Source organism: Trachypithecus francoisi, unplaced genomic scaffold (genome assembly GCF_009764315.1).
Source record: "Trachypithecus francoisi isolate TF-2019V2 unplaced genomic scaffold, Tfra_2.0 Lachesis_group1, whole genome shotgun sequence".
Lineage (NCBI taxonomy): Eukaryota > Metazoa > Chordata > Mammalia > Primates > Cercopithecidae > Trachypithecus > Trachypithecus francoisi.
The window spans coordinates 48322578-48335173 of NW_022681454.1; the positions used below are offsets into that span (position 1 = coordinate 48322578).

The window sequence follows — 12596 nt, forward strand, 5'->3', positions numbered from 1 at the left end:
TTGGCTCACTGCAACCTCTGCCTCCTGGGCTCAAGCGATTCTCAGCATCAGGCTGAGCAGTTCTCAGCCTCCTGAGTAGCTGGGATTACAAGCATGTGCTACCATGCGTGGCTAATTTTTGTATTTTTAGTAGAGAAGGGGTTTTGCCATGTTGGCCAGGGTGGTCTCAAACTCCTGGCCTCAAGGGATCCGCCCATCTTGGACCCCCAAAGTGCTGGGATTACAGGCATGAGCCACCACGCCCGGCTATGATTCTTCATTATTTTATTGTGGTAGAGTCCCCTTAATAAAACAAAGAGTAGGAATTTTAAGGCTCTTGATACACAAAACCAACTTGATATTCATAAAAACTATACAAGTTTATATTGTACTATTAGTGGATAAGTTTGTCTCAATAGATACTTGCTAACTTTGTGTATTATTATTATTATTATTATTATTATTATTATTATTTTTGGGATGGAGTTTTGCTCTGTTGCCCAGGCTGAAGTGTAGTGGCATGATCTCAGTTCACTGCAACCTCCGCCTCCCGGGTTCAAGCAATTCTTCTGCCTCAGCCTCCCAAGTAGCTGGGACTACAGGTGCGCGCCACCACGCCCAGCTAATTTTTGTATTTTTAGTAGTGATGGGGTTTTACCATATTGGCCAGGCTGCTCTCGAACTCCCTACCTCGTGATCCACCCACCTTGGCCTCCCAAAGTGCTGGAATTACAGGCGTGAGCCACTGCGCCCAGCCTGTATATTAATTTTTTTATTTTATTGATTTTAGAAAATGTTTTCTCATTTTTTAAATGTATATTTCTTTGATTATTAGTAAGCATGAGCTCTGTACATGTTTATAAGCCATTTAAAATCATTATTTGTAAATTGTCCATATCTTTTGCCTATTTTTCCTTTGAGATCTTATCAATTTGTGTAGGATTTTTCTACCATAAGGTATTACTCCTTTGCTTGTCGTATTTGTTGCAGATTTCCCAGTTTTCCTCTAAATTTTGCTTTTTGAAATTTACATTTAAACCTCTGTTTTTGTGTATTCTGAACTGTCAGTGATTCCTTTATGCTCTTTACAGCCGCATTTCATCTTAACGATGCCTTCTAGATGACATAGCCATTTCAAGAATCCATAGACCCAGCTCCATTTATATCACTCAATAAGTGGTAGCCCTTTATAATCCACTGGAAAGAAGCAGTGCTTTGGGGCTGTAAATTAATTATTAGAGCATGCAAGAAAATTACTTTTGAAAGTTCTAGAGATTATGTAATTTGTAAATAAAATTTGATTCCAATCTGTGTGCATCTATATACGTTGTGTATTTCTGTTTAAGTTTTGTTTTTATTTTTTTATAGCCAAGCCTTAGCAAATACAACGCTAAATACATGCTTTTGTTAACCCCAGAAACATGTTCTGCTCCTAATCATTTGTGTTGTTGTTAACATAAATACAGGAAGTGAAAGATTTCCTTAAAAACATAATGAGCCTTTTTTCTACTTGTAAGCAAATTGCTACTGCTTCCTAGATAATCTTAAACTTGCTATTTCTTTGTTCTTGCTACTTCCTGTGCTGAGTTGGCAGTTCTTAAAGAATTTTTAAGAGCTCAGAGGCAAGAAACAGAAATTCATTTCCAACTTTAGTCTTCCATTTCAGTTGTCTCCTTTCTTACGATGTTGAAGAGTGATCATGGCTATTTTTCCAAAGAGAGTATCTTGTGCATTCAATTTGCCTAATGGAAAGACTATCTCAAAGTGGAAAATAGTACCATTGAGCTGGATGTGTTTAGGACCTAAGGTTTACAAATGTTTTAATTTCCTTTCAGAAAAGAAAATATGTAAATACTTTCTCCTGGTTCCATGACCAATTATTGATTATCAATATTATAAAGCTGATAAACCTTAAATAGGATTTTATAACATTTTAAGGAAGTTTGCTGTCCCCAAAAAAGTAATGCTTAAATTTCAAATGACCTGGACAGCAATGACTTTCCTGTTATACAATATTCATATTTTCATTCACTTATTTAATGCATTATGTATGTACTATGTACAGAGTATTATATAATATTTCAGTTATTCTAATTAAGTATCCTTGGATCTGTTTACTTAGTGATTATAGTAAAAATAAGAAAGACTATGGTTAGAGTATGGCTTATGCCTCTAGTCCCAATAATTTGGGAGACCAAGTTAGGAGGATCATTTGAGGCCAGGATCTTGAGACCGACCTGGGCAACATACCAAGACCCCATCTCTACAAAAAATAAATTATAAAATAGTTTTAAAAAGAAAAAGAAGGCCAGGCACTGTGGCTCAGGCCTGTAATCCTAGCACTTTGGGAGGCCGAGGTGAGAGGATCACCTGAGGTCAGGAGTTCAAGACCAGCCTGGGCAACATGGTGAAACCATGCCTCTACTAAAAATACAAAAATTAGCTGGGCGTGGTGGCAAGTGCATGTAATCACAGCTACCCAGGAGGCTGAGGCAGGAGAATCACTAAAACCCAGGAGGCAGAGGCTGCAGTGAGCCGAGACCATCCATGCCACTGCAATCCAGCATGGGTGACAGAGCAAGACTCCATCTCAAAAAAAAAAAAAAAAAAAGTTGAACTAGAACAATGTTCTTCCAACTCTTTTGAATATGACCTAGAGTAAAAAATACATATTACATTCATCCCAGGGCACATAAATTGAGTTATAAATACTCAAACAAAATTCACAAAAAATACTGTCCCTTAATGTATGTGATGCCTTCTGATGTCCTCTGTTTTCTTCAGTTCGGTTCTTTGTTACTACATATTTCAAAATGCTGATCACAACCCACTAAACTGATTTTGTGACCCACTGATAGATCCTTCATAGTTTGAAAAATTCCTGGACCAGATGACTTCAATTTTTCAACTTTATAATTTTTCAGATTTAAAATTTTATTGCTTCTAATTTATTGTATTATGTATTGCTTTTAGATCTGGGTTGCTTAGCACTTTGGTTGGAGAGAAGTCTGTGACTCAGAGATGGGAGGTAAATTTAATGAATATATGAGCTTCCTTAGAAGTTTGTAGTTAAGAGTACAAGTCATAGAGTTAAAAGCACTTTAATTATCCATAAAATATATACCATAGAGAAAATGTTTTATTTTCATTCTTTTTAGAAAAAAAAGTATTTCATTGTTCTGAAATTTGTTAAAAAGAATCTGTCCTTTACATCATTTTGCATATAAAATTTTAAAAGCTGAACATAGTGGAAATAATTGATTGCTCAAAAATGAATATTCATCTTTTTCCAGAGAGGTGAAATCAGCAACTTCCAATATTTGATGCATTTGAACACTTTGGCTGGCAGATCATATAATGATCTCATGCAGTATCCTGTCTTCCCCTGGATCCTTGCAGATTACGACTCAGAGGTAAATCTTAGTAGAACACATTTTCAAAAATAATTTTAAAATGCTACAATTGAAGCAGGGTGCAGTGGCTCATCCCTAAAATCCCAGCACTTCAGGAGGCCGAGGCAGGCAAATCACTTGAGCCCAGGATTTCAAGACCAGCCAGAGCAACATGGCAAAACCCTGTCTCCACTAAAACTGCAGAAATTAGCCAGGCGTGGTGCCAAACCCCAGTTGTCCCAGCTACTCAGGAGGCTGAGGTGGGAGGATTGCTTTAGCCCAGGAGGTGGAGGCTCCAGTGAGCCAAGATTGCACCACTGCATTCCAGACTGGGTGACCTACCAAGCAAGACTCTGTCTCTGAAGAGAAAAACAAAAACAAAAACAAAAAAACTGCGGTTGCCTAAATGTTTTATTTGGTTTGTAGTTTAATGTTCTCAATAGGCACAGACACTTAATTCAAATAGATGAGAAGCATTTAGCACAGGCATATAAAAAGCTTGGATAATTGACCAACTTATTGAGTACTGGCCATTAATTCATAATATCTATTCGGTTTTTTTAAGTGCTGATTAATTTGCATTTATTGGTGGATGTCAGAATCCATCTGTGTAGTTTGAAGTGTTTGTTAGGAAAACACAAAGTAACCCTTCTACAAAACATTACTGCCACATAAAAGAAATTTTTTATACTATTCCAGGAAGCCTTGGGAGAAGATTTCCAACAATTCAACATATACCTGACTTAAGTCTCAAAATCAAGAGCAGATAGAAGCATATGAATGTTTTGATTCCTCTCTTCCTTTACCTCCTGTCTAATAGACATCTGATTAGTTCAGAAATGAACCGTAGCAGGCAAAACAAAAGTCACTTAGCCCTAGGTAAACAACCAAAAAGATTGTTTTTAAAATACAGAAATTCATTAGACCTTCTTATTCACTAGAATCATGGCTGCTTATCCTTTCAGAAATTTTAGACATCAACGTATTAAAAAGGATAAAGCTTCTATCCTCAGAAAATTTTGGTCTAATGAAAGAATGAAAGGAAATCTACCCTATATGTATGGACGTACGTTAGTGTATTTGATGTTTGAATCTATATATTTGCTTGTATAGTTAATTTACATACCTAATACATAATAAATAATAAAAGGAAAAGAAGAGATCAGGAGTAAAGATTGATAAGTGAAAATATTTTTTCTTTAAGTCCATCAAGGAAAGTTAGAAAGAAAATGTAGATTTTTAAAGAGACAGGAAGTCCAAAAGAAATATGGTTTTCTGAGAAGGGAGTGGAGTACTTTGTCAACCCATATTTGAATATGTGTCTCACATTCTCACATGAACATGACAGGTCCCATTACTGAACCTTCAATTCTCTACCTCGTTCTCCCGATACAATTCTGACCCTCACTGTGTATTCCCCATCTTAGGAAATGGCACCATCATCCATACTGTCTTACAGGCTGGAAATTATACTTTTCCTACTGTCCATGTCTTCTCAGTGGCCAAGGCATTTCTACCTTCGTCTCCATCAGTGTACCTAGTGTCTCATTTCAGGCCCTCTGCATCTTCTATTGGACTGTTGCAGCAGCCTCCCGACTGGGCTTAATGCTGTAGTCTCTCCTTCCTTCACTATGCCTTCTACAGTGCAGCCAGTTTCAGGAACACTAACTGAGTCATCCCCCTGTTTAAAATCATTCCGTGACCAGGTGCTGTGACTTACACCTGTAACCCCAGAACTTTGGGAGGCCAAGGAGGGCAGATTGCTTGAGTCCAGGAGTTCAAGACCAGCCTGGGCAACAAGGAAAACCCCATCTCTACAAAAAATACAAAAAAGTAGCCAGGCATGGTGACATGTATCTGTAGTCCCAGCTACTCAGGAGGCTGAAAGGGGAGGATCACTTGAGCTGGTGAGGTGGAGATTGCTGTGAGCTGAGAGTGTGCCTCTGTGCTCCAGCCTGGGCAACAGAGCAAGAAACTGTCTCAAAAATAAAATAAAATAATGAAGTAAAAATAAATAAATAATAAAATTATTCAGTGAATCACCATCATAATTTGAGAGAGAGTAGAAAATCCTCACTATAGCAACCTTTTCATTGTAGCTCTTGTGTATATATTCCTCATGTCCTCCCAGAACAGCTATCGTGGGGCACCCAGATCCCTCTCCTGTAATTTAGTGGCTTTTCACACACAGCCTGACCTGCCCGGTGCCCATCGTGCATTTCTTCTCTCCACCAACTAACTCAACTGACCAGCTCCACTTCATCCTTCAGGAAACACTCACGTACCAGCCCTGTGATGTAGACCCTTCTGTTCTTTTTCTCCTCTGCCTTCTACTCCCACACTGCCCTATAGTTGTATAATATGGTACCTATGTTGGGTTTTTTTCCCACCATTTTAATCATGGATCTTTCTTTTACAGCATAATCCTGCTATTTGTTTGACTTTACTCAGTCATAGGGTCAAGGTCCTTGAGCACACAGACCATTTTATGTCTCTGTCAACTCTCAGCCCATAGGATGATGCCTGGCACTTTGTACATACTTTAACATTTGTTAAATTAACCAGAAAATATAAACGAGGTACTTTACATATAAACTTTGAGATAACAAATATACTAACTTGACTTACATTCAGAAATGTAGATCAGTTTCTCCTGCCCAAGATTTTTAAAAATAAAAGTTTGGCAAAACTGGTTATTCATGATGTCCTATAAAAAGGACACAAATATGCCACAGGCACATATTTCAAATTTCTACTTTCAGAATGCTCAGGAAGTAAATTTTAGTTTCCTTTTAAATATATGAATAGGTCAACTCATCAACTTGTAAAGTAATCTCTGGTAAACTAGAAGAATCCGTCTCATTGGGAAGTTACTTGATCTGGTGTGATGTTATCTTTTAGAGGTGAAAGAATTACTGAGTGTTCTAGTTTATATCAGTTCCAGATCACCTCTGAGAAGAAATGCTCAGAAGTAACGTTGGAGGGAGATAGGGTGGGGGTGGAGGGAAGGAGGACACAGAAGGGAGATCTGATCCTCCAATTATGTGAGTGATGAGGTTAACGATGAATTGGAGCTATTGTGTCCACAGTCTCCTGCTGGGTCCTTGCCAAGATTTGGAAGCATTTTCCCTCTTAATCCTCATCCCCTAAACCTGGATCCTTAGTGGCTTCCTCTGTGAAACACATAATTTCCAAAGCACTTGTCTTCCAACTGAATCGGTTAACAAACTCCCATGTGCCTGTCTGTAAAGTGTGGATAAACAGTATGGACATAACATTATTTTGGAGTCCAGTTATGCCAGCTTGACCCCATAGATACTAGTGTGTTTCTAAATCGTCATTGTCCACTATAGCCACTGTATCTACGTTAGTGAGGCTAGACAGTGTATAGTAACTTGAAATTGAGTTACATTTTGTATTTTAGGAGGTGGATCTTACTAATCCCAAGACGTTTAGAAACCTGGCTAAGCCAATGGGAGCACAAACAGATGAACGATTAGCTCAGTATAAGAAGCGATATAAAGACTGGGAGGATCCTAATGGTAAGGAACCTTTTCTGTCATTGGACCTTGTACCCAAGTTTCAAAAGTAAGTCATTATGTAGCGGTCTGACATTCTCACATCCTCCTTCAAATTTCTTATATATCATATCTATATATATTATATGTCCACACATATATGCGGATGATTATAGCAGAGGAATCAGGTTTGCATGCCAACTTGTGGCCATGCCTAGAAGGCATTTTAAATAGCTTATTAGAGTATTGGTGGAAAACTAAGTATTCCTGCTTTGCATAGGACAGAAACTTCCCATCATAATCTGCCTCTGTCTCTAATCATATTTAGTTCAGGAACCACACTTTAATTTATTGTCTGTCTTTAATTTTATTGAGGCAATTTTTAGAACTCTTTCGCATTTAAAAAAATGACTATATTCTAAAACTATATAGTTTACATGTTCTTTACTATGTTTAATGTTTATTGTGTTTCTCCCTCAAAAAAGCAAAACAAACAAAGGAGAAAGAAAACCTAAGCTTGTAGTCCTATGTGAACTCTTTTTGTTCCCCCTCTCTGCCAAGGAGAATATGTAGTAAAAATACATAAAAAGTGCTTAATATTCATAAATAATGATTTAGAGAAATATATAATTGCAAAGCCAGAACCTAATAAAAAAGTAACTATAAGTGAATATCCTGCTTTAGTGGAAGATGGTCTACTGTTAAGGGTTAACTATTATAGTAAGCCTCAAAACATGAAATTGGTAGACATACTAAGTTCGTGGGAATAGGCCATTGAATTATACTTAATTTGGACTACTGTCAAATATAGAAGAGAGGGATAGTGGTGTCATCATGAAGTTTTCCTGCTGAAAATGCCAGTACTAACTGCATTTAGTGTCACAGTTATCACATGGGCTATTATTTTCAAACATAAAGTAATACTGATTTTATTTTTCATATTTCTTCTTTTGGTTTCAATTATGCTCTAATTTTCTTAAACAGGAGAAACTCCCGCATACCACTATGGGACCCACTATTCATCTGCAATGATTGTGGCCTCATACCTTGTGAGGATGGAGCCTTTCACACAGATATTCTTAAGGCTACAGGTAAAGCTTTAAATTGGAGGTTTTTCTATTTTATACTAGACTCTTCTATATAAAATGTCACCTTTTAAAATACCATTATCTTCCATTATAAGAAGCTCTGTAAAGTTTTAATGACAAAGTAGTTACATAACTAAAGTAGAATTCTGTTGGACCAAAATTGATTAATGAACTACAGTTCGCTTAGAACAAATAAGTACCAGCATCCTTTAATCAAATATATAAGTAGCATACATTTTTCAACCAGCCCTAACTGGTTGAATTAAACAATTTTTATTTTACAAAAAACATGATATATTCCAGCTCATTCTCTGTTTCCTCGATTATGATTGCTTTTCTGGACATTCTCTTTCATTTATTTAGCAAATATTTAATAAATACCTACTGTGTGCCAGGCACTGTTCCAGGTACTTGGGAGGACTTCAATTAATAAAGAGAAAAGCCTTCCCTGTGCAGTTTATGTATTTCAGTTGAAGGAGACAGCCAAATATCAAAAATAAGAAAACTGTAAGGTGTTTTAGAATGTGATAAAAGCTATCAGAAAGATATAGGTCCGGAAAGGGGGGTGGGAGGTGGGGCGGACAGGAGGTTGGGCAGGGTGGGATGCAGTTTTAAGTAGAGTGGTCAGAGTAGGTCTCCTGTGAAAAAAAGTCTAAAGGAGGTAAGGATGTTGCTTCTGCAGACATCTGGAGATACATGTTCCAGGCAGAGGGAAGAGCTTATGCAAGGGCTCTAAGGCAGGCTTGTACCTGACATGTTTGAGGAGCAGCCTGGTGGCCAGTGTGTCCAGAATAGAGTAAGTAAGGAGGAAAGTTAGTTGTAAGGGAAGAGGTCAACAAAGAAACGGGCTAGATTGTATGGCAGGCCTTGGCAGCCATGGCATGGACTTTGGCATTTTCCCACAGTGAGCATCGTAAGACAGGTACACCATGTCCACTTAAAACACAGCAGCATAGGGGGCTTTACTGAAGAAGATGGGTAGTGTACCTATGAGGCTGTGTAGTCAAAAATATCCCTTTTCTATTTTAATTTGCTTTATTAGTCTGTAACTGATCACCTTTTCTAATTCTCCATTTAATTCTCATTAGTATGAGAACTTGCATATCATGTTAATTTATACAGTTAGCCAAACATAATTTGAATGTTTCCGACTGTAGATGATTTACATTAGAATCTTTTCTTGTGATGGCATCATCAAACTATGGAAGAACTCATATTTCTTACAGCCTTGTCCTCTCTTTAAAATCTACTATTTTTTGGATGACTTTTTAAAACCTTTACATTTGAATTTCAGTTTGGTTATAAAACAAATGTGGAGAGAACCCTCTGTAAGGATTACACCAAAGAGAATTAGATGTTTCATGTTTATTAAAAATGTTTGTACATGTAATGTAGAATAATGGGAAATTGAAATGTCACCAAATATAGTTGGAGTTTTCAAGCTCTTGAACTTGACAGAAGCTGTCAGGTGGGAATGGTTCTGTAATAGAGAGGTGTCTTCTCATTCTGCCTACAGGGTGGCCACTTTGACCTGGCTGACCGGATGTTTCACAGTGTGCGCGAGGCCTGGTATTCAGCATCAAAGCACAACATGGCAGATGTAAAAGAACTTATTCCAGAGTTCTTTTATTTACCAGAATTCCTATTCAATTCCAACAACTTCGATCTAGGTACGTAGAGCTATGGCACTGTCTTAGGAATGTTAGCCAGGAAAAGCCCAGTAGAAATAAGTCACTTCTCTGAAGATTGTCTGCAGCACACATTAACAAGAAAAAAATTTCATTATAGTTTCTTGCAGTCATTTGCTATAATTGGGTGTAGTTACATGTCATTTTTGAGGTTACAAAAGTTAGCTGGACGTGGTAGTGGGCACCTGTAATCCCAGCTACTCAGGAGGCTGAGGCAGGAAAATTGCTTGAACCTGGGAGGTGTGGAGGTTGCAGTGAGCCAAGATCATGAACTGCACTCCAGCCTGGGCAACAGAGCGAGACTCCGTCTCTAAATAAACATTTAGAATTTTGTTGTTTTGATGAAAACAAAGGTGAAGTGAAAATTTATTTGAAAAATATTACTATTGAAACCCATTAATAGCTAAGAGTGGTATATCCGAATTTTTCACATATTGTTTTAATCTCGTTTATTGCCTAATATATTCTTGGTTTATATGCTAATGTGTTTTAAAATTAGAACTTAGAATAACTTTAAGTAAATCCCTTTTCTTTATCCTATAAGAGCTCTATTTTCTAGAAAAACAGGACCAAATCAGCACTTATAGAAACAAGAAAAACTTGATCAGTGCTGTTTTTATATTATCTGGCTATTAGAGGAAGTGGATTTGACTTTGGTTACAGATTCTTGGAACACAGTTTGCTGGTCTGTGCTTCTGAGTATTTCTTTTAAAGCATATCAGAATTCCATTGTTTTCATGTTAGAATATTCCTGCCAGATATTTGTTATTTTATATTTTTTCATTCCTTGTATTTTCTACTGTTTTATAAGAGTTAGCACATAAATTATAACTGTACTACCTCCAAATTTTCATGGACAGAAAATACAGGGAAGTGTTTGTATCCTATACATGTGAAAGATATTTCTATTGAAGTTTGCTAAAGATAATTTTTATGTATTTAATTGTCCATTAGCAACTCTACCTTTGTGAAATGGGATCTAATGGGAAAGATAACAAGACTCTCTCCAGAGCCCCAGGAAAAGTCCTGAAATTGATTTTCATTACCTCCAATTATGCCTAGAGCTCACCCTTGAACAGCTAAAGACACAACTTTAGGACTTAGGATTAGAGAAAGTGATGGGTTTTCCCAAAAGAATAGAATAGATAGTCAACAAGGACAATCAACAAATACCTGCTATAGCCTTTGACTATGAATGCACATTAGCATTTTCTTTTTTTAAGACAGAGTCTTGCTCTGTCACCCAAACTGGAGTGCAGTGACATAATCTCTGTTCACTGCAGCCTCCACCTTACAGGTCCAAGCAATTCTCGTGCCTCAGCCTCCCAAGTAGCTGGGATTATATGCGCCATCATGCCTGGCTAATTCTTTTTCGTATTTTTAGTAGAGATGGGGTTTCCCCATGTTGGCCAGGCTGGTCTTGAACTTCTGACCTCAAGTGGTCCGCCCACCTCGGCCTCCCAAAGTGCAGGGGTTACAGGCGTGAGCCACCATGGACAGCCACATTAGTGTTTTCTTATGTTCACTTATAATTCAACTTTGGAGAATGTTGCCTTCTTCCCCAGGGATACCACTGTTAAAGAGACAAATATGGAGAGGTGCATAAAGAAAGAGATAGCTCATAATCTTCCAGAAACGTCTATCAGTTATGATAATCCATGTTGCAAAAGTGTTCCAGACAGACCACTTACAAATCCAACCAACCAATCTGCTTTTAAAATAAGTAAATTTAAAAAAGGAGGATGTATCTTTGTTATGTTCACCCTCATAACAAATTATCTTCCCTCCTTGAAATAGCATACTTTAAAAAACAGTGGTTGAGCCGGGCATGGTGGCTCACACCTGTAATCCCAGCACTTTGGGAGGCCAAGGCAGGTGAATCACTTGAGCTCAGGAGTTCAAGACCAACCTGGGCAACATGGCAAAACCTCATCTCTACAAAAAATACAAAAATTAGCTGGGCGTGGTGATGTGCACCTATAGTCCCAGCTACTCAGGAGGTTGAGGATACAGTGAGCCGTGTTCATGCCACTACACTCCAACCTGGGTGATAAACCGACACCCTGTCTCGAAAACAAAACACTTCAAAACACTGTATATAAAACCTAAAATCATACAACTCTTATAAAAAAACATAGGGGTAAATTTTCATGATCTTGAATTTGGCAATGGATTCTTAAATATGATATCAAAAGTACAAGCAACAACAAAAGATAAATTGGACTTAATCAAAATTAGAAATTTCTGCATCCAAGAATGTTATCAAGAAAATGAATAGATGCCTATAGAATGGCAGAAAATATTTGCAAATAATATATCTAATGAGGATCTAGCATCCAGAATATAAACAACTCTTATAACTCAACAACAAAAAGACAAACAGCCCAGTTGGAAAATGGGCAAAGGATTTGAATAGACAATTTCCCAAATAAGTTATACAAATGGCTGGTGAACTCATGAAAAGATGCTCAACATCATTAGTCATTAGGGGAATGCAAATGAAAACCACAGTGAGCTACCACTTCATATTTACTGGGATGACCATAATGGGGTGGGGGGAACTGAAAAATAACAAGGGCTGGCAAAGGTATAGAAAAATTAGAACCCTCATACATTGCTGGTGGTTGCATAAAATGGTTTAGCCACTGTAGGAAGTAGTTTGGCAGTTCCTCAAAAAGTTAAACAGAATTTCCATATGACCCAGCAGTTCCACTCCTTGGTATGTAGAATTGAAAACGCAACTCATTAAGTATGTGTATGAACATGTTCATAGTAGCATTATTCACAATAACCAAACGGCAGAAACAGCTCAAATGTCTATCAAGTGATGAGTGGATAAACCAGTTGTAGCACATACATACAATGAAATATTATTCGTCCATGAGAGTGAATGAGGCACTAATAAATACTGCAATGTGGTTGAACCTCAGA

General features: G+C 37.5%; 1 protein-coding gene across 5 annotated transcripts in view; it reads left to right on the top strand.

The window, feature by feature from the left end:
- The window catches only part of WDFY3 (WD repeat and FYVE domain containing 3), a 316077-nt gene that overhangs the window by 272935 nt on the left and 30546 nt on the right, over positions 1 to 12596 (top strand). For all 5 annotated transcript variants that reach the window (XM_033214193.1, XM_033214191.1, XM_033214194.1 and 2 more), the window contains 5 exons: positions 2953 to 3007; positions 3273 to 3392; positions 6796 to 6913; positions 7874 to 7980; positions 9494 to 9647. In XM_033214193.1, coding sequence (XP_033070084.1) covers positions 2953 to 3007; positions 3273 to 3392; positions 6796 to 6913; positions 7874 to 7980; positions 9494 to 9647 — 554 coding nt within the window. The remainder of the gene's footprint in view (positions 1 to 2952; positions 3008 to 3272; positions 3393 to 6795; positions 6914 to 7873; positions 7981 to 9493; positions 9648 to 12596) is intronic.